The sequence below is a fragment of the Cyrtonyx montezumae genome, unplaced genomic scaffold, assembly GCF_038088225.1.
Source record: "Cyrtonyx montezumae isolate F1298 unplaced genomic scaffold, pur_monq_1.0 scaffold_6, whole genome shotgun sequence".
Classification (NCBI taxonomy): Eukaryota; Metazoa; Chordata; class Aves; order Galliformes; family Odontophoridae; genus Cyrtonyx; species Cyrtonyx montezumae.
The window spans coordinates 11110509-11130709 of NW_027072067.1; the positions used below are offsets into that span (position 1 = coordinate 11110509).

At 55.1% G+C, this 20201-nt stretch overlaps 3 protein-coding genes across 4 annotated transcripts; 1 reads left to right on the top strand and 2 right to left on the bottom strand.

The window, feature by feature from the left end:
• Positions 1-3442: 3442 nt before the first annotated feature.
• KLHDC8B (kelch domain containing 8B) lies at positions 3443-6344 on the bottom strand. Of its 2 annotated transcripts, XM_065749385.1 has the most exons (6): positions 6235-6344; positions 5304-5781; positions 4803-4967; positions 4433-4657; positions 4232-4357; positions 3443-3886 (listed from the first exon to the last, which is right to left on the bottom strand). In XM_065749385.1, the coding sequence occupies exons 2-6, from the start codon at positions 5677-5679 to the stop codon at positions 3690-3692; spliced, it is 1089 nt and encodes a 362-aa protein (XP_065605457.1). In that variant the 5' UTR covers positions 5680-5781; positions 6235-6344; the 3' UTR covers positions 3443-3689. The 2 variants fall into 2 exon arrangements, with proteins under 2 accessions (XP_065605457.1, XP_065605456.1); XM_065749384.1 differs by lacking the exon at positions 6235-6344 and having other exon boundaries at positions 4256-4357; positions 5304-5766.
• A 601-nt stretch (positions 6345-6945) lies between these two features.
• LOC136056969 (uncharacterized) lies at positions 6946-10755 on the bottom strand. The gene is made up of 5 exons (XM_065749386.1): positions 10599-10755; positions 10075-10460; positions 9439-9599; positions 8908-9040; positions 6946-7315 (listed from the first exon to the last, which is right to left on the bottom strand). The coding sequence occupies exons 1-5, from the start codon at positions 10747-10749 to the stop codon at positions 7109-7111; spliced, it is 1038 nt and encodes a 345-aa protein (XP_065605458.1). The 5' UTR covers positions 10750-10755; the 3' UTR covers positions 6946-7108.
• A 236-nt stretch (positions 10756-10991) lies between these two features.
• CCDC71 (coiled-coil domain containing 71) lies at positions 10992-20132 on the top strand. The gene is made up of 2 exons (XM_065749383.1): positions 10992-11068; positions 13447-20132. The coding sequence occupies exon 2, from the start codon at positions 13499-13501 to the stop codon at positions 14696-14698; it is 1200 nt and encodes a 399-aa protein (XP_065605455.1). The 5' UTR covers positions 10992-11068; positions 13447-13498; the 3' UTR covers positions 14699-20132.
• The last annotated feature ends 69 nt before the right edge of the window (positions 20133-20201 follow it).

Sequence of the window (20201 nt, forward strand, 5' to 3'; positions counted from 1 at the left end):
ATTTTATTTTTTTCCTCAAGATTAACTGTTTGAAAGGAAAAATACAAGAGCTACTGATCCTGCATGGGGTCACCAGCTGCACCTTGATGGCAGCAGCCAGCCCACAGCCTGGTCAGCATGCAGCCAGCATGTTTTCGGGTCTAGGGAGAGGAATGCTTCCCCCAGTTCCTTCCCCTGAGAAACTCATGTACCGCCTGAGCCAGGGGTGGTTTGTGACTGCTGCAGAGTTGAAACTCCCTCAGGACGGAGCACAGCCAGTGCAGGCCTAGTGAAGCCCGGCCAACATGGCCGCCACGCCCAGTGTGGCTGCTGGGGCTAGGCCTTCCGGCTCCTCACAGAGCTGAGTTCTTGGCTGTCCCCACACATGCAGGACCCACCCCTGTGCTGTGTGAAGGAGGTGCTTGAGTCCGGGGACCCTTGGCTGCTCGGTGCAGCATGCTGGGACACTTTTGGTGCCCAGGGGCTGTGCAGTCTCCAGTGTCAGCACCACTCTTGGAAATGCAGAACGGCTTAATTTTACTTGCTAGTCTGACAGAAATAACCCGTGATTGAAACATGCCCTGCAGGAAGACTCTCAAATATGGTTTTACTGGAATTTTTATCCTCCTTGTCTTCAGGAATGGAAAATGGGCATGCTCGCTTGCGTAGTTTTCCCCCTTTAATTCAAAGCAGTTTTAATGCCAGTTAAGCTGTTTTTTGACCAGTTCTGAAGGTGCTCCATAAGCAACAAACTGCTTCAGAAATAAAGCTGTTATAAATTTGCAGCTAGGTTAGAGGGGTTCACCATACCCCATCAAGCTCTTCTTGCCTGGAAAGAAGTTTTAGCATTAATGCAGCCTGGAGCTCTGATGTATCAAAATGATAACCATGCTGTGTTTCCTTAACAAATTCTTCAGGAACTTAAAGAATTATGGTCTTTCACCCTTCATGGTCATCTTGTAGCAACTCTGCTGCGTTGTTTTTGCTTGTAACAACAGGGCTACCTCTGTATAAATAGCTCAGATTTATCTCCATGGCTTAACTCTCGTCTGTGTGGTGATCCAACAGTAGGAAGCTTTTCTAGGACTGAAGCTAGGCTGTGCTCCTGCTGCAGTGATGTGATAGTCAAGCTGTCAAAGGATGGAAGCCCAACCTTCCTCCAGAGAGCACTGCTGCAGGGATATCTGTGGTTATGGCACCAGTTGAGAAAAGGAAGGCTTTGGTCTGCTGCTGTGCTTTGTGCAGCTCAGGTATGCAGGCCAATACCCAGCACTGCTATTGCTGTGTTAAGGTCAGATGTGGCCCTGAATTGCAAATGGTTTTTTTCTATCCTTTTATGGGACTCCTTTCATAGGAGCCCATAGGCCCTTCTACCTGTTACAGCATTGTTATTAGGAAAGGATTTGTTGGCACTTTGTATGTGAGCTATAGGACTTGATGCGTTATTTTAAGTTATTCTGCAGAACTGTTCATGTTTCTGATGTGGCTGGAGCTTTCTGGTTTGAGTTTCTACAGAATTTGTGGAATACGATAAATGAGATTTTGTATTTCATCTCTCCTGACAACAGAAAGAAATTTCTGTAAGAAAATAAGTTTTTTTTTATAATGATAGGCTTGACAGAAAGCTCCAGTCCCAGTCTCCCTCATCCATAACACAGCTCTGTGGAGATCAGCAGTGTTGCCAGGTGCTGGCTTGTACCACTCCTTCTATCTGGGGTAACAGACTATGCTTCTAGCATCAGGGAGTCTGGCCAGACACTTGAAACCTTTCATTTAGTAAAAATTAGAAGAACATGCCAGGAGATAGACAGCAATATATCTTGTACATTCCTCAACTGGTTTTCTTCAGTTAGCATTTCATTAGCAACTCACGAGCTCTTCACTTAATAATGTATCGGTCTTAAGCGCAGTCAGGGCCATCGTTTGTTTTGCCTTTTTGTCTGAAGATTTTTCCATCTAGCCCAAAATGTTCTCGTCTCTGGTATTGGACACTTTCTTCCCTTTATTTACTTGGGATCCTGTTCCCGTGTCCAAAAGTGAAGGGAGAAAAGAATGAGCAATACAGACTTTTAGGAAAGGTCACAGATTCTTCTCAATTGAAACAGTCAAGCCAAGTGGTGCTGTGGTCGGTGGATATACCAATGTTAAGGTTTTATGATTTCTGTTGTATTATTGATATTCCACATCATAACATCATGTGGTGTATTGGGAGTTAAAGAAAACCCATGCGGACATATGTCCATTGGATGAAAACCAACAGAAATCATAAAACCATAACAACCCCAAACTCCCCAGTCACATGCAGGAAACATGAGTGCTAATGAAAGAGGTGGACTGACTGTAAGGCAGCCATAGGGCTGCTGGAAATGTCACCGCAGTGGGGACACACAACAGCAAGGTGTTAAGGTGTAGCTGGAGTTGGCTTGCATTTGGAAAGTGCAGTTCCAAGCACTGGCACCCGCTCAGCAGCCCACCACTTCGGAAGGGAATGCTGCAGAGCAGTGTCAGCCTGCTGCTGACTCAGTGCCTGATTTATCCTGTCCGCACCGTACTCCCATGGGATGAGTTCATTAATCAGGTCTGTGTTTCCAGTGCAACTCGGTGATTTAGGGTTGCACATGACAAAAGCTGTGGTGAGTAAAGTTCTTAGGAGCCTTGGCGGCTTCTGGAATGGGCTGGCAGGGTAGGGAATCTGGAATATTCTCTCTCTCTGCAATGTTCACAGCAGAGTGCCAGAGCCCTGTGTGTGGCATGCTCGGAGGACAGGATCCCTTTTTCCATCTGCTGGACCTCCCAGCACAGCAGAAGTGACTGACCTTGTCCTGTTGCCACTGTATTCCCCCAGCTGCTACAAGCCTCAATTCCCAAATTGGGGCCCCCTGTTGATGGTGTCTCCAGCACAGCAGTGTTTCTACAGCAACTCCAGAGGTGGATGTGTGGATGCTTCAGAGGTACAGCCAGCGCAGGTATTCCAGGATATTCCTCCCAAAAGCAGTTCTTCTCTGAACCATGCCTAACATTTCCCATGCAATGCCCTGGCATGTGCACAGCCTGATGCAGCAGCACCACGCCGGCCATCTTCTCCAAAAGGTCAGGTGCTCACACTTGATATTTACCTCAGCACATGAGATTTTTCTAGTGTCATCTTGTTAAAAGATTGAATCTCTGGCCTCTCTGTGCTTTAGAGTGTGTGAGTTTAGAGTGGTTTTAGCATGGAGATAAAATCAATAATGCTCAAGCAAGTTCTAAGCAACCCGGGGCAACCCCCGTTCCCCTGCAGCAGGACAACATGACTGCAGCAAGCTAAACTTCACATTTCATTTATTTGAGGTGCTACATCACCTCCTAGGCACTGAGCTACAGGGCACCTCTGCGCTACATGAGACATCGACTGGGTCTACAACGACACAGCACTCACTGCTACACACATGGCACGGACACGGGGCCAGATGGGGCAGCATGGCCAGCAACAGCCCTACCTCCGTGGCTCCCCATGCCAGCAGCCTTGGCCCTCCTTGGACACCAGGATTTGCCCCCAGCCTCCATTGCTGCAGGAGCCTGGAGGGGTTTCCAGTGCCTCACAAGAAACTGTGGCTGCTACAGTACTTGGTATCATGGGATGGCAGCTCCCCGGAGCTGTGCACACCCTGTCCCCACCTTCAGGCACTTGGTGCTCCACCGGGGCTGCTCCCCAGGCTGTAGAGCCATTGTCAGGGTGCATCACGCAGGCACAGAGCCTCGACAGCGCCACTGGGGCCCTGGGCCACCCCACCGATGACGAAGAGCAGATCCGGGGCCAGGCAGCTGGAGCAGGAGCAGCGGCCAGTGGGCATAGGGGGCAGCAGCTCCCACCTCTTCCGTGTCAGGCTGAACCCTTCCACTGAGTCCAGTGGGCATGACTGGTTCCCTGCAAGAGATGGTATGGCATCAGCCTGCTCTGGGCTGTATTGTACTGAAGTAATTATGCAAGGTCTCAGCAAGATCAACAGCATCCCCTGGGTAAGTGCTGCTGGCACCAATGCTGCACTGTGGTTCTGTCTCTGGTGGGCACTGTGGCATTTCAGTGTTCCCAAACCCCGTGGGGCAGTGGTGCTGCAGCTGCCCTGGGCAGCCCTCTCCGCAGCCTTCCTGCTGCTGAGCAGCAGCGCTGACCTTTCCCCAGCTCTCCTGGGAGCAGGACGCAATGCTGCAGCCTTGTGTGTGTGGAGCCCAGGAAGGACAGATTTTCATGCGCTGAGAGCCCATTCCCCACCACTGCCACACCGGTCAGCATTACCAAGGCCACCCACGGCCACCACGCGTCCTCCCAGGCAACCAGCAATGAAGTCAGCTCTCTTCTCCCTCATACGGATAGCACGGTTGGGCTTGATCCAGGCACCTGCCAGAGAGAGACTGTCAGCATCACCATGGACCTCACAACACAGGCAGCACTCCTGCCCGGTCTGGGCCTCACCCTGTGCGGGATCGAACATTTCCACGGTGTTAACGAAGTGGGGTCGGGAGTAGAAGTTGTGTGGCCCTGGCTGCTGCAGCCCCCCGAGGCTGAAGAAGACGCTGTCGGCCATGGCACAGGAGGCGAAGGCGCGGCGGCTGGGCATGCTGGGATAGCGCGTCCAGCTCTTTGTCTCCAGGTCGAAAGCCTCAAAGGCGGTGACGGGCAGCTTGCCCTGCCGGCCCCCTGCGTGTGGATGAGATGATAGGACTGGGGGCACGTGAGAGGCAGCAGTGCCCAGTGGAAGGCTCTGCATGGAGGAACACCGGGATGTGTCAGGGCCTTGGGGCAAAGTGCCCATCTGAGCAGGCTTCTGGGCTCGCCCACCTACCCAAGATGAAGATCTTGTTACCCTGCAGGAAGGCAGAGGCTCCATAGCATGGTGTGGGCATGGAGGGCAGTGGCTGCCAGTGGTCCTTCGCTGGCTCATAGACGCGGACCAGTGCCTGCGGAGAGGTGTCTGCTCCCATGCCCCCCAGAACATAGACGGCACCATCTGTGGAACCAGCAGGGGTGAGGGGCAGACAGATAGCACAGCTGGGCAGTGCTCTGACCCTACTCAAGCCCTCGCCTGCCCCATCCACCCTGTGTGGAGCAGAGCACCGGGGCCATCGGCTCTAATTATTCCCGGCAGCACCATCTCCCTGGAGACGCCATGGCAACGCTGCCATGCTGCCAAATCCTGCTCCACCGCCGGCACCCATTCCTGTGCCCATCACAGCCCCACCGGCATCCCCAGCCCAGGGAAAACACATGCATCCTCTATGGGACTCCCACCCAATGGCTGCGCTGAGGCTTGGAGGCAAAGTTTGAGCAAGACATTATCACCTACCTCTCTGCACGGCTGCGATGCCCATGGAAGGCTGTGCCAGTGCTGCCTTCTTCTCCCACCTGCCCTCATCCACATGGTAGATCTCAACGGAGGCAAGGGGGCTCTGCGAGGCATCCACACCACCCACCACCAGGATCTGTTTGCCCACTGCGAGGGTAGCAGCACCAGCCCGTGGTGTGGGCAGCGGAGGGAGCGCAGTCCAGCACTGGGCCTGGAGGTCAAGCACCTCGGCGGCTCCCAGGGCTCTCCCACTGCCTCCACAGCCACCCAGCACAAAGAGCTGCCCGTCGTGGTGAGCCACACTGCAGTACACGCGCCGCGTGGGCATGGAGGGGAAGGAGACCCACGCAAAGGCACCCGCACTCGACGCCGCCATGGGATGGCTCAGCCACCCTGGGGGTCCCCGGGCCCAAGCCCCACTGTGCCACCCATCCGGACCACGGCAGCGGTGGGACTTGACTCGGCTGCCACCCGGCTCCTGCAAAGAGAGCAGTACGGTCAGCCCTGGGCACCAACTGCTGCTCCAGTCCCTGCGAGTCAGAGCCCCCGGTTCGATGTGACAGCACACTGCTGTGCTCCCGATGCACCACCCACACCCTCCGGGGCTCCCACTCCTGGAGGATCCCAGCGGTTATCTCGCATACCCGTCCATCCATCGCACGCCCCAGGGCTCCGGTGCCCAGCCCATCTCCGCAGGGCATCATCTCCCCGGGGTTCCCGGGGCTCTGCTCATCCCCGCGGGGCATCTGTTCCCGGGGCTCCCGACGCATCTCCCGCACTCTCCGGTGCTTTCATTCCCCAGTGCTCCGGGTGCACATCTCGCACCCTCGATGCTCCCGCTCCCCGCGCTCTCCGTCCGCACCCCGGGAGCTGTCCCGCCCCGGACAGGTCCCGCCGCCCCGGAGCGGGGCAGGCACCGCGCCGCGCTCACCTCGCCGCCCGTTCCGCCGCTCTCCGCTCCGCTCCACGCCGCCGCTCTGCTCCGCTCCGGGCCCGCCCGCTGCCGGTGGAGGCGGTGCCGCGCCCGCCCGGCCCCCCCGGACCTGTTCCCGGGCCCCGCTCCCCGGTGCCCCCAGCGCCCTGCGCGGATCACCAGGTGGAGGCACGAGAGGACAGGGGACGGAGCCCACCCTGCTCACCGCAGCTCGCCCGCACGAGACGCCCGGGGTCGGTGCCGCTCGGCGGAGGCAGGTGCCTGCCGATGCCACGGTGCTCATCCCTTTGCTCCTTGCTTTGCCAAACTCTGAGCAAGTGAACACGGAGGGCAATGTGCAACCCCTGCCTGCACAGCCCGAGCGGGGACAGGAAGGGAACTCACACCAGACACAGGGTAGAAAGATTTGCTTTTAAACCAGGCGGAAGTGACATAGAACCATCTCTGCTAGGGAGCACACCCTACCCACGGAGCCAGCTCTGGGCTGGCCACCTCTGTGGGATGTGGGAGTGGGAATGGAGACAAACACTGGCATGGCTGCATGTGGCTGCAGGAGTAGAGGGCACCAAAAGCCCCAGCCCCAGTGCAGGAGCAGGCACAAGGCACAGCTCTGCCTGCAGAGGGGCTCCAGCTCCCTGCACTGCTGCTGCAGAAGGGAAAGGAATTTCCTTATGAGTTGCCATCACACTTATGAACTTATGAACTTGTATTGGGGCCTGGAGGTTCTTGGTGGGACAGAGCGGGCACATCGCACGTTGGACAGGGGACAGCTCAAAGCAAAACCCACCCAGGACTTTATGTGCGGCAAGAAGGAAGCAGGGGACATCCTTGTTCTGAGTGCCTTGGCCCCAGCCCAGTCTGCAAGGTGGCATCAATGTCCATCGCCCTGCTGGCTCAGGGAGCCGCTCTCCATGCGGGCCAGGTAACTATCATAGTTCTCCTCACACCTCCTCACGCAGTGGAGGAAATAGTCCTCATTGGCAATGGCCTCCAGGAGGTCGGTCTGCACCAGGCAAATGTCATACAGCTCCGAGGTAGGAGCGCACCTGGGGCTGCTGCTGCCTCGCTCTGAAAACACCTGTGGGAGAGAGCAGAGCACAGAAGCACTCACATCCTCTGTGGACAACAGTGCCAGGGCTGCACCCAGCACAAGAGCAGAGCCTGGCAGCAGCACACGTGTCCCACTGTGCATCACAAGCTTGCCTCCCTCGGCCAGGCGCTGTCAGCTAACGGAGCATCTCCTGCCAAGCAAGCCAGTGGGAGCAGCAAAGAGCTCCCATTTTCACTCTAGTGGTAGAAGATTAAGTTTCTCCAGGTTTCTCTCCCCTCCCAGCTGGCCCCTTTGGATCAGAACCAGCTTGTCACAACATGTGGCTGAGGCTCCACTAAGGAAAGGGCTGCACTGGGCTGCTGGAAGAAGAACTGTGCCGTGATCAACCGACCCCAGCGAAACTTCTGCCACCAGCTCTGGCATTGCTGCCCCAGCCTGCTGCCAGAACTGGTGCAGCCACATGCCACAGGAGGGATCAACAGCTTTACCATGCTTCTATCTAAGGCAGCCTGATAACCTGTTTCCTTCTCAGCACAGCCATGCTGTGCTTTGTCACTGTCACTGTCACAGGGGATGGCCCTGCAGAGTTAGTGACACAAAGGAGGAAGATGGTGTTTGACTGACCCATCCAGGCTACAGAGCAAGGCCCAACAGCAGCACCGAGCCCTGCTGGAAAACTGCTCAGCTGCCATCCAAACCCCCACTGGGTCTGCTGCCAAGATGACTCGATCCCACCTGTCTGATCTTGTGCCAGGGGAGCCCTGAGGTTATCTTCACAGCTGCCCCGAGACAAGCTGAGCAGCCCAACTGACCCAGCCATGCTGGCTACAGATGGTGACAGGCAGAGCTCCTTGATAAGGAAAACAGCCCGAGGCTGAAATGCAGTATGTGGAGCTGCATGAGCCATGCTCTGGCTGCTCTAGACATGCAGGGAGCAGCTGCTGCAGAGAGACCTCGGGCTCTCAGCAGAGCCTTCTGCATTCATTCACCACAATCAGCCCAGGCACAGTGCAAGCCTTTCCTCTAACAGGTCTGTTCTGGGCTGTGACAACTCCTGTCACCCGCTACGAATCTGAGAGTGCTTGTGTAGAAGTGAGTGTCTGCAAACATCCCATCCTTCACTGTGCTCCAGGTGCCGTGCAGACCACTGCAGGCTTCATCATGTGCCTCCTGGATGGAACCCAGACAAGGTGAAGACGCAGCTGTGGATCTGCAGCTCTTGTTTAAACATCAATAGTTTGTCCAGCTGCTGAGTGCATTTCGGTCTGCACAAGTGTTCCCATGCTTCACCACAAATGCTGCCCTTTAAATACAGAGCCACAAGAAGCTGCAGCCGCGCAGTGAGGCTGGCTGGCTGCCGAGCTGGCAGGGAGCAGGGATGACTCACCCCAGTGGAGCACAGGAGCTTGGCAGCATGCACAGGCATTGAACGCCTGCTGTTCTGTGCTGACAGCCAATTCCAGCCTCCCCACCAGCAGCTCCAGTCACCTGGGGAGCAGAGACACCAGGACGGAGCCTTGGTCCCTCTCTGCACACTCATGCTAACGCAAAGGGAACAAAATGTGTCTGCCCTAAGCAGGAATGCCCCAGCAACCACCAGGGGTTGTTTGGCCACCTACCTGGGGGTGGACAATGGTGTCTGCATCATCCAGACGGATGTTGTCGTCAATGAAGATGTGGTGAATGCTGGGATCATGGGGGTCTACCCACAGGGGCTTCCCACCCTGGGAAGAGAACTGATTTCTGGCCCACCTGAAACAAAAGGTGGTGCAATGGATTGTCAGGGAAAGGCTGGGGTGACAGCTTGCATGTAAGGGCAGTCAAATCAGCACCAATTTACTCCTAAGAAACAGGGAAATTGGACAGTAGGCAGAGACAGTCCTGTCTCTCTGCTTAAAGTTACGTCCTATGAAAGAGAAACACTTTGCAGGAGACAAATTTGAGGGTGTTCAGAGAAAAGTGAGAATTACACCAGGGGATGGAGAGCCAACAAAAAATGCAAGAGTACCATCAGCCTGCCTACAGGGAGCACAGAAGTTATTGAGGCTGCAACAATGTAAAGGCATCAAAACTAGGAGCTATCTCAAACTAGGAGAATCACAGAGGAGGAGACAATGCCCACTCTGTTTTCTCAGTGCCCTACTTCTCACCAGTCAAAGTGGTCTTGGAAGCCTCCGATTCCCTCCAAAGAGCTGAAGTAATGGTACAGCTTTCTTCCATCTTCCCTGGTGGTGAGTCGCTCTGCTCCCCTCTTCAGCACAACCTCTCGCTTACTGCAGCGTATTTGGCCGGGAGTGAGGACCACAGGGAGCTGCATTATTATTGAAAGCAAGAGATGAGAGGTTTCCAAAGCAAGCAGATTGTTTACTGCATTGTAACAGACAACAAACAGCAGGGTGCTAAGTTCCCATGACAGTGTGGGAGGACAGCGCTAGGGAAAATAGGAGATGTGGAATCCACACAGCCCCAAAAGCTTTCTGCATCCTGGGGAATGGAAATAGAGACCATCTAGCTACACCTTTCCATCCTTTCAGTGCCTGGTTGCTGTTAGCTCTCTGAGAAACAACTGGAATAACTTCTGAAGACTGGACTGGATGATCTTAGTGGTCTTTTCCAACCTCAGTGATTCCATGATCCTATGATGCTCGCTACTAGCGCTCCTGCCCTGCTTCCTGGTATGACCAGCTGTGGGCAGAGGTCCTGCTGTGCTGTAGAGGCCGCTTTGTGCCCAGCTCATCCACCCTGCCTGCAGACCCCCCCCCACCAGCACGCGGGGACACACTCACCGCCAGGTCCCGCAGGGCAGGGAACTGGGGGTGCTGCCCCGCCAGGGCCGAGCGCAGGGCCAACAGTGTGTGGGGCAAGTCGGTACCGAAGGTCCTAAAGATAATGGTGAAGTCCCTGCCGTCCCAACGCAGGGCTTCCAGCAGGCGGAAGAAGGAGGGCAGGATGAAGTGGTAGTGCTTGCCGTGCCCATCCCGCACGGAGAGCTCCTCGTGGGGCTCACCCGGCCACTCCAGCAGCCGCAGGTGCTGCGCGTGGAGGCTGCTGAAGCACTGGCCGGGGCCGGATTCGGTGAAGGCCTGGTCGCGGCCATAGCGGCAGTAGTAGCTGACGGCTCCGGGGCAGGGGGCTCGCAGCGACGGCCGGTCACTCATCCATTGCCATTCACCTGCAACACAGAAAGGTGCTCACTGGCTGCCCACCAGCCCCGCGCGGGCACGGCCCCGGTTCCCCAGCCCCTGTCCGGCTCTGACCCCTCAGTCCCATCCTCGACCCCTGACCCCCAGCCCTCGATCCCGGCGCTCACCGTCAGCCCGTTCCCGGCCCCAGGTGGCGGTGCTGAGGAAGCTGTTCAGCGCTTCCCGCGGGCCCTGCCCCGACACCGCGTCCGCCGCCACCACCGTGTTGTTCAGGTCCACGTGCAGCACCAGCCGCCGCCGCCCCGCCCGCCCGCTCATGGCCCCGATGTCAGCACCGGAACCGGCGACACGGAGCCCGTTGCCTGGAAACGGCGCCGCTTCCGCCCTCCGCAGCCGCCCCTGCGCGCCCCCTGCCGAGCCCTCCCGGGGCCGCGGGCGCCGCGCTCAGGGCCCGGACGGGGGGGGTAGGGGTGGGGGGGGCTCGGCGAGGTGGGCGTGGCCGAACCCCCTGCTGTCGCCGCGGTGGGCGTGGCCACGAACCGGAAGCGGAAATGGGCGGCGTTTCCGGCGCTCCGCGGGCGGCCATGTTGGAGCGGAGAGTGCGGCGCAGCGGCGGGTGCGGGTCTGGCGGCGGCCGGTAGGTTGGGGCCGGCGGTGCCCGAGTCCCGCGCTCCCGGGCGGGGGCACTGCCGAGCCGCCCCGGCGAGGGAGCGCCTTCCGGGTGCTGGAGGCGGAGCCGCAGCTCTGCGGGCCCCGCCCCGGTCTCCGCCCCCTCCGGGTGTCGGGAGCCGGCGCGGGGCCGCACCCGCTGTCTGCACCAATCACCTCCCCGCAGCCCCCCGGGGAGAGCACCGAGACCCGGCGGGGCTTCCCGCACCGGGCTCCTGCAACCGGTTGGGCCGAGGGCACACGGTCCCGGGTCCCACCAGGCCGAGGGAGGATGTGAGGAAGTGAGGGACGGAAGGGGCTTCGTCTGGCTTCCGAAGGGAGGCAGCGCCGAGAGCCTGCCCGCCCTGTGAACCTTCCCTGGGCGGCCCTGCAGAGCTCCCGGGACAGGGCTTGGCCTGGCCTTGCCCCACTGACAGCTGCCCCAGGGCCTCTGGAGGCCTCTAGGCTTTGCTGCCGGTCTGCTCCTGAGATAGCAGAGCTCCTTGCTTGCAGGGTGGCCACACCAGCGGCTGTGACCATCGGGCACTTTTGCTAGGATGTGTCCCTGGGTAGGGCTCCAAGTGAACAGCCTTGCTTTTGGGAGGGCCTTCATGCACACTGCAACTTGCATTACACAAAGCAAGGCTGTGTGGATGGATGTTGAGATGTTCTGACCATGTGGCAATGAACACTGGACCCCGCACTGCTACTGGACACCGAAATACCTGCCCAGGTGTGCTGGCTGCCCCTGGGCTCACTGTGGCCTGAAGTTCTCAACAGAAGATTATGAATTTTGTAACCTGTTAAGAGCGTGTTGTTAGTTGTGCTTCTCTGCTGGCTTCTCCCTCTCTACCAGGTCGGGATTAAACTCTCTGTCCTCGCTGGCTTCACAGTGCCTGCTGCTGCTTGGTCATCACGGAGATGGCAAACCTTGCTGCTGGGCACGGGCACCAGCCTCAGCCCTGTCCAGGCGCTTCCCTCCTCGCCCGCAGGAGGTACCCTGGGTGTTGCAACGCGACTGCATGATCCTCCTCCAAATCCCTCTTCTGCTGTGACGTCTGCAGAACACTTGACATGGATTAGTCTGTCATGTGGCGGCTCTTAGCCCCTCGCTGACCTGTGCTTCCCCTCCTCTGTCTACTTTTGGCTGATATTAAACTATGGGCATGTGTGTTTTCCCTGTCTGCGGGAGCTGCCCGGCCCTGCGGTGCAGCTGCACTCTGGGAGGGATCCAGGCTAGGAGCAGTTCCTCGCTCTGCTGCCTCAAGTGCTCATATTTCCAACTCTCTTATCTGCACACTGCCCTCTCCTGTGGTGCCTCCCACACCTTCAGCATGTCCCTGAAAAGATTCTCTGACTCCTCCTCACCATTTTGAGAACAGTGCCACAGATTTTTGCTTCCTGCTGAGGTGTTGGCTGGGCTGCCAGCTCAGTGTGAGAGTTTTGAGTTCTCCCAGTCACACCACAAAATCCCACCCTTTTTTTTGGTATCTTTTTGCTTTGTTTTTGTTTTGTGAGCCAAATTGGTCTTCTTGTTGCAGCTGCTTAATGCCTCTAAGTGAGATCTGAGCGTTGTACTTCTGACCATTGTGCACATGGCCTGCTGATATCCGTTTCCTGCGTGCTGCTCCAGTTGAACTTTTCACTTCCTCACTTGGCAGCGAACGTCCTTGGATCGACAGCAGTTTGCTGGGACAGCAAGTTGTGGACTGTGGCTGAAACACGAGGACAGCAAGGAGTGGCGTTCTGTTGCCCTGATTTTCAGCATCACTGAAGCATGGCTGAAATAGCCTCCAGCTCTGCTGTCAGTGTTTCAGAAGGATGCTGCAGATTTGGAAAGGACTTGGAATCCTTTTTTGAGCCGAATCAGTTAGAAAGCTGAAAAATTGAATGTGACACAGGGTTAGAGTTGAGATGGTCAACTCTAGTTCATCAGTGAGAGTGTCGACATGGTGTGGTAATGTTGTTCTCAATATGTGCACAGGGAAAAGCTTAAATGAAAAGTTGCTTTGCAAAGGCAAAATGAGATCTGGGTACCAGATGCTGTGGCATATCAAACTCAAACTGGGAAAAAGCTGTGGATATCACTAAATTAACCACCAGAACTGTTCGTCTTGGGAAGGGTTGGATGGGATTGTCTGAAATCTTAGTTAACAATTGAGTGCATTTCTGTGAGATATGTTTTAGTTTTACTGCAGAGATAAATCAGTGATGGAGTGTTTTTTGCTGCTAGCTGGAGTTGTGCAGAGATTTCAACCTGATGCCTGTGAGTAGCAAAAGTCTAGGGTTAATGGTTTCAGGTCCCCACTTAAAAATGTGAGATGATTTCAGTTGCTGTAAGCTAACTATCTTCTCTCTCCCTTTGAGGTGCCTAGGGTTGTTTTTCCAGTAATTTTGAAGCACCCGATTGCCTAATGCCATGAATATTGCAGTGAACAATGTGGAAGAAAAAGCTGTCCATTCCTGGTCAAGAATTTACTCTGCAGGACAAAAAGTGCTGGAGGAAGCCCTCCGAGTCTTCAACCCCATGTCCAAGGACCTTTCAGACACAGAAACCCAGCTGGTGGCCTTTATTCAGGGCCTCAAGGAAGAGGGCTTCCAGCCCACAATTCTGAGGAGCAAGGATGTGTATGGGTACAGCTCATGCACAGCAGACACACCTAGCCAAGCAAAAGGGAGCACACTGCACAGCTGCACTGCCGCCACCACTTCCACCCCCACTAAGACTCCAGCTAGAAGCACTGCAGCTATGGCAAGAGCGTCTTCTTCCCCCACCAGCATTTCTCTGAACTCTTCTAAAGCCTCCTCTCCGGCGGTCTCTAAAGGTAGTTCTACAAATTTGCTGCTGAACTCCTTTAAGCATACCAGGTCAGGAAAGTCCAAGGCCTCAGCAGTGGGCTTTCCTGCAAGCATGTATCCTGATGTGTATCCGGCGGTGAGGCTGTCTGTGGTTCTGGAAGCTCTGGTGCCACTGAAAACCCCCACATCCTGTTTGGAATCCAAGTACACACGAGGGCCCCTTGGGGTCTCACCCTCAGAGCTTAAACTCCTCAAGGTTTCCAGCCAGACAAGGCAATTTTCTTCAGGCAAGACCACTAAAATAAGAGAAGGTAAGCGATGTAAGCGTGTGGTAAAGAAAGCATCGGATTCTGCCACCCTCGCTTTAAACCTTCTGAAGGGGCTAAAAGGTGGAGTGTTGCAGGAGAGCAATGCTTGCAAAGCCTCAGGAGTCCTGAACGGAAGAATCGCAGCCAGCTCCTCCCAGAGCTGTACCACAGCACCACAGGCCAAGGCCTTGAAAATCAAAGCCAAGGAAGCTCCAGTGGGGAAAGTGGAATGGAAGGATAGCAGCACTTACCAGGAGACTGTTGGGAAGAAGAGGAAAAGAGTTGCAGAGGTGAGAGACGCACCACAGAGAAAGAGATCAAAATCCATTCCTGTCCAAAATAAGTCTCGACGAGCTCGGAGCACTTTGAACCTGCTGAAATTTTGGGCCATCAAGGTGGGCAACTCTTCTTCTGATGAAGAAGTGAGAAGAAGAGCGCAGAAGATTCTTAGAGTCAACCTGTCCCCTGTGATCCGAATTCAGCCCTTGTCCCACTCTCACAGCGTCCCCTGAGTTTCATCACTCGGCCACTTTTTTGTAAGTAAACATGATCCTGGCACCGGAGCGTGGTGAAGTTTAAGAGCAACTTTGGATTTCTGGTGTCTGGTGACTATACATGGACTAACCTGCAGACGGAGCAGCCTGCTCTCGTGCTGCTTCTGCCTGTCCAGCACCACTACTATGCAGAACTGGCTGCATGAGTACAAAACTGTGTTTAGGAATATGGGATGGTGCCCTTGGCCCACCATGAGCCGAGCAGGTCAGAGCACTTGCTTTCTCTGGTCTCTCTTCTAGATGTGGCCGGCTGTGCTCTCATTGCAGGGTCAGAACACATGACTTTCTCATGACATGGATGCACTGTGATATTGCTCTTTTACAAGCTGTACATTTACTGGTTTTATTTTGATCAAATTTTATAACTTTATATATCCATATATGTGCATATAGCCCAGGAACTGCAGGAAGATGCACTTCCTCCATCCCTCTGGGACTGGGTTCGATAGCTTTTGTTCCCCCTTCCCATCAGCCAGTCTTTCGTTGAAGGTGCTAGGATTTAGTTGTGTTTCAGTGTTGTGACAGTCTGTTCTGGGTGCTCTTGTAACAGCTCAGAAGCAGGCAGAGTTATAACCACTCGAAAAGGCCAAGCAGTCTGGAGAATTACCAGCTGATAGTTGGTACTATCGTACTTTTTTATCATCGCGATCGTACTTCTGGTATTACCTCTGCCTGAAAGTGAGGGAGTGCTCCCGGGCTGTTGCTTACAAGTCTGCTGGGTGTGTCTGGGTGCTTCCTCTTATTGTAGCAGAATCTCTGAACTCATCTAGGGGGTTTGCCTCCAAAGAGCAGTTCTGCTGGAGCCCGGTGTTGTTCTGCCCTCTCATACCTCTGTTGCAAAGGTAGAAAATGAGCTATGACTGTTATGGCCTTAGGGCTGGAGTTGCTGATTGGAGTTGCTTGAAGTGCCCTGCCCACAATGTAGCTGCTGTTGCTGGACATGTCAGGAGGAGGCTGTAGGTGTTGGTAGAGAGGTCTCCCACTGTGTTTGAATGTATTAGGTAAAGCCCACCTGTCTCAGTGTTCAGTGGTATCTGCGAGCCTGAATCACAGCAGAAGAGCTGAAGTATTGAAAGGTATATAGTAGCACTTAAGTGTGGAGAGTTTGTGGGGATGTCTGTCAGTTTGTGGGAATGAAGCACTAGGACGGGAGAATCACTGCATAATGATGGACAGCAGCTTTGCCAACCTCTAGGATGTTGAGAGAAGTTGTGTGACAGGTGTGACAGCTCGGCAGAGGCTCTGCTGGTCCCCAGGAGCACCGCAAGCTACTGCCAGTGGGCTGTGCTGCTGCCTGTGCTGGGACAAGCTCGTGTCAAAGCAGCACTCAGCACCTGTAGGGATGGCACGCAGGGATGTTCACACGGCTGGTGATGGGATGTCAGTGGGGTATGGCAGTCTGGCAGTTTGGGGGGAGGGAGTAGTGCCTGGCTGTTTGCAAGCCTGGCTATGTGCCGTGCTGCGTTCAGCTCTGTGCAGCAGCAGGTTGGTAATCCAGTCATTCTCTCACCAGCTCAAAATACTGATTGTCTGACCTAGTAATCTCTGGGGACATTGGTTGAAGGGATGAGCTCCGCTGGGAAGCCTCGGCTTCTTACGTGTCATCTCTTCTCAAGCACCTGTCTGGATTTCAGTGCTTAATAAAAGGGGTTGGTGTCTGATCCCCAGCTCAGAGAGCAAAACTGAGGCACGGAGAGGAGAAAGGAGTTTCACTAGGGAGTGAGAGGGCAGAGGAGCTGGTGTCCTGGGGCACATCTCAGGCTCAGCCTGCTCTCACCCTCAGGGGATGATGGGTGGCCCTGACTCATGCACTCAGCTTCTGGGCAGTTTGACTGCACACAGCCAACCTGCTGTCAGAAATTATAACTTGCAGTGTTCAAGACTGACCTGTGAATGCCGCTGGTTGGCTGCAGAGCAGGAGGAATGCTTTCTTCTCCTGTGCTTTAAAATGCCCTGGCAGAGAATTGCCTTTCCTGACATGATCCTGGATGAACAGAAACCCTCCATTACTGCTAACTGGCCAAAAATTACTTTGTCCCTTTTGTTCCCACCCCTTCAGACCTTTCTCATTCCCACGCTCTCAAATGCCAGGTCTCAAAGTCCTGTGCTGTAGTTTCTCTTTCTGGCAGTGTCCCTGGGAGGGCTCTGTGGTATCGCTGCTCTCGCGGCTCCTCCGTTCCCAGCCCCATATAAGGGCACCAAGAGCTGTCCTGGAGCTTCTCTGTGCAGCACAAGACCTCCCAGCAGAGCGCCTGGGCTCCGGTGGGAAAAGCAGTTGCTCATCCACAGGGCTGTATTTAGGGCTACATTGTTTTTCTTCCAGTGTGAGCAGGAAGCCGAGCCCCTGATGCCAGCTGTCTGATGCATCCCTCTCCTTCCTTGTGTTTCTTCCTCTGCTGCACTTTCTGCTTCCCTGCTTTTCTGTCACTTCTTATTTCACGCTTTGACCTTGTGCCAGCTGAGGACTTGCTCTGTGCTGCATTGCATGTCATGCAGAGCTCACTGCCTCAGCCCCACCTTTCCAGGCACTGAGCTGGGTACAGACATTTATCTTGCCCAGTATCCTTCCACAGCCACCAGTGCAAGCTGTGTGCTGCTAGAAATGCTTTGCGCTAGGGCTGCAGCACAGGATGCTGTGAGGAATGTGAGCACCCTGTGCTCAGAGGCCTGCAGGTGGTCAGTCCTGCCTCCATCAGTGTTCCTGTGGCACAGGGCACCAGGCCCTGAGCTTGCAGGGCTGTGCTGGGGCTCTCAGGCTTGCGTTGCATTTGCTGAATTCGCATTGTTCACAGCAGGTCTGTGCCATCCTGATGTCTCCTCTTCCCCGTTGCAGATGAGTTTGGTGCTTGGCTGGAAGAATGGCAGTTCATTATTCCCAGAGGGGCTTTGTGGCCTCTGGTGCCAATGTCAGCCAGTGCTTCCTGGCAGTTACTTCCCGGCGAGCTCCCCGCAGCCCGTCTGTGCTCAGCTCTGCCAGCCTTTGTCTCGTGCTGTACACACAGCTGCCTGCTGTTTCAGGAAGGTCGGGGCTATCAAGCCCCTTGGCCCTACCAGAGGTCTCCAGAGGTCACTTCCATGCTGTTTGTTTCATGGCAGTGGTTGGCTCGGGTGCCTTCCAGGGACTTGCAGCAGTGCTAGCTGCACAGCATGTGGGAAATACATTGCCTGCAGTGCCCTGGTCTCTGCTGAGCATGCTGTGTGCAGGTTGCTCAGACCTGCTTCCGTATTAGTCACTTTGAATTCATCCAAGTGCCTAACCTGGCCTGTGCTGTTCCTGGGCACTGTGACAGCCAAGAGCTGTGGAGACTCTCTAAGGAATGCTTTTACTGCGTGGATTTCTGCCACTGTCACTTCTAGTAACGTTTCAGGCAGCGGTCAAAGGGCTGTTCTTCAGACTGAGTTTGTGGAAATCATTTTTCTTTTATTCAGCTGCCAAGAAGCAAGAGTTTATGCTTCGCTTCCACCAGACAAGGTCTGTGAGTTTCCTGCATGCTTCAGATGTCTGTCAGTGAGGTCCTTGGGGAGAGCAGCTTGTACAGCGGGGAGCAGACATCAGACACCAAGCTGAAATCACAGTGTTAATTGGTAGAAACATTTTAAAGCTCGTGCACTGTGATCAGGTTTCACCTTCTGCCACTGCTTTCAGCTGGAGAAGTTTTCTGTTGGCCTCTTCCTTGCAAGCCATGTAGTGTGGCACTGCTGCTTCCAAACCACTTGCTTTCCCCTGAGTGCCAGCTGCAGTAGTGTCCTTGTACAGAATTTTGTAAGCACTTTTCTGCTAGATAAGGGATTATTTTGTTACTCCTGTTTTGTAGCCCACCAGTGGTGTTTCAGCATGGAGAGGTGTGCTGGGGAGCCTTCAGGGCAGCACTGGGTTGGATGGGGGTGGCTCTTGGCCTTGTCAGCTGGGCAGGCTGGGACTGTCAGAGAACAGAGCTCCTGGGCTGTGTGTGAGGCGCTGCTGGATGTCAGCGATGGCTGAGCATGTGTAGACGTGATGTTCCTGTGCTGTGCTGCCTGCAGAAGTGCTGAGGCTGGACCCCTCAACTTGCTTCAGAAGGCAGAGGATCTCTGAGGCAGAAGCAGTAGCTGGGATCTGGGTAAACCAAAGATGCCAGCAGTACCTGGCCGGCCAGCTTCTGCTTCTGCTGCCAGGAGGGATCTTTGGGGCAAGGGAACCATGTGTGTGGTGTCCCTGCTGCCCTTCCTGAGCTCTGTTCCTGCCTAGCCGTAGAGCCTCTTCCCAGCCAGCAGCACAATGCTGGGCACAGGAGCTGTGTTTCTGTGGGACCCCATGGGGGTGAAGCAAGCACTTCCCCTTGTCCTCCATGAGCTGCTGAGCTGTGGGGTCACAAGGAAGGCTCAGCTGCTCCCCGAGCTCCCCTGGCGCCTGCTGCCTGCTGCCCTCTGGAAGCACTGACAGGGAGATTGAGCATCCAAAATGACTTCCCCTGCGGGGATGATTAGGCCTTGCCCCTGGGGAGTCCCTTAAAGGCCTTATTATCCTCTGGGACTCTCTCCTTGTTGTCTTAATTAGCCCCTCTGTTTCCTGTTGCTACGGGCAGCCCCTGTGAGAGTCTGGTGATTCCCACAGACAGTGAGGCACGTGGTGCTGCTGTAAAAGAGTGGGTGCTGCAGAGCGACCCCCAAAACCTCCTGTCATCCCCAGTGCACAGCCTGCAAAAGCAGGGCATTGGGAGTGTGCCCCCAGCCTCCATTGAGGGCTGAGAGGGGATGAAGCCAGTGCTGGCATGTGTCAGGAAAGACTCAGTGTGTGCTGTGTAATGACATTCCCTCCTTGTGGTTCCCAGTGCAGCATTGCTGGGAAACATTACTCCTGGAGCAGGGCACAGCAGGGACGTGGGGGTCTGGCTCAGCACTGCTTGGCCACAGGAGCTCCTCCAGACATCACCTCTGAGAGAACCACCTCCACAGCACTGCACAACCACCCCGCTCCAGCCGGGACTGGTGTCCCCAGCTTGGTCACCAACACTGGGGAGTCCTGAGTGACACTGGGAGCAGTGATGGGCCGTGCCCAGGCTGCTGGTGCCACTGCCTTGTCCCCACAGCTGGGCACGCAACAGACTCTTTGTATGGTGAATTCACAACAACCGACCATCTTGTTCTCGAGTGAACTTTATACTGTTTCATTTGTTTGTGTAGAATGTTTCTGAAGGTATATTTAATGTTTAATATGAGACTGGGCTGCTCCACACTCAGTGTTGTATATTTTGGAATGGCGTTGTTTAGTGAAATGACAGCGTTAGTATTATTCCACTCTTAGGAGGGAACAGGACAAAAAACAGACTGTCTTTTTTCTTAAATGAAATGAACTTTTGTTACCAAGTCCTAGCAGGTGTCCGGCCCTTCAGTAAAATGGTGCTCAGAACCACCCAGCGTGTCCGGCTCTTCTTTGCTCCCTGCGGGGCCGTGCTGCAGCCCTGAGCCCATAGGGATGCTG

Coding starts and splice junctions, on each gene's coding strand:
- KLHDC8B (XM_065749385.1), bottom strand. CDS start 5,679: ATGGCGGCGTCGAGTGCGGGTGCCTTTGCGTGGGTCTCCTTCCCCTCC. Junction 4,658..4,802: donor TAACAAGATCTTCATCTTGG/GTAGGTGGGCGA, acceptor ATCCACACGCAG/GGGGCCGGCAGGGCAAGCTG. Junction 4,358..4,432: donor AATGTTCGATCCCGCACAGG/GTGAGGCCCAGA, acceptor TCTCTCTGGCAG/GTGCCTGGATCAAGCCCAAC.
- CCDC71 (XM_065749383.1), top strand. CDS start 13,499: ATGAATATTGCAGTGAACAATGTGGAAGAAAAAGCTGTCCATTCCTGG.
- LOC136056969 (XM_065749386.1), bottom strand. CDS start 10,749: ATGAGCGGGCGGGCGGGGCGGCGGCGGCTGGTGCTGCACGTGGACCTG. Junction 10,461..10,598: donor GGGCCGGGAACGGGCTGACG/GTGAGCGCCGGG, acceptor TCTGTGTTGCAG/GTGAATGGCAATGGATGAGT. Junction 9,600..10,074: donor CTGCCCTGCGGGACCTGGCG/GTGAGTGTGTCC, acceptor ATAATAATGCAG/CTCCCTGTGGTCCTCACTCC.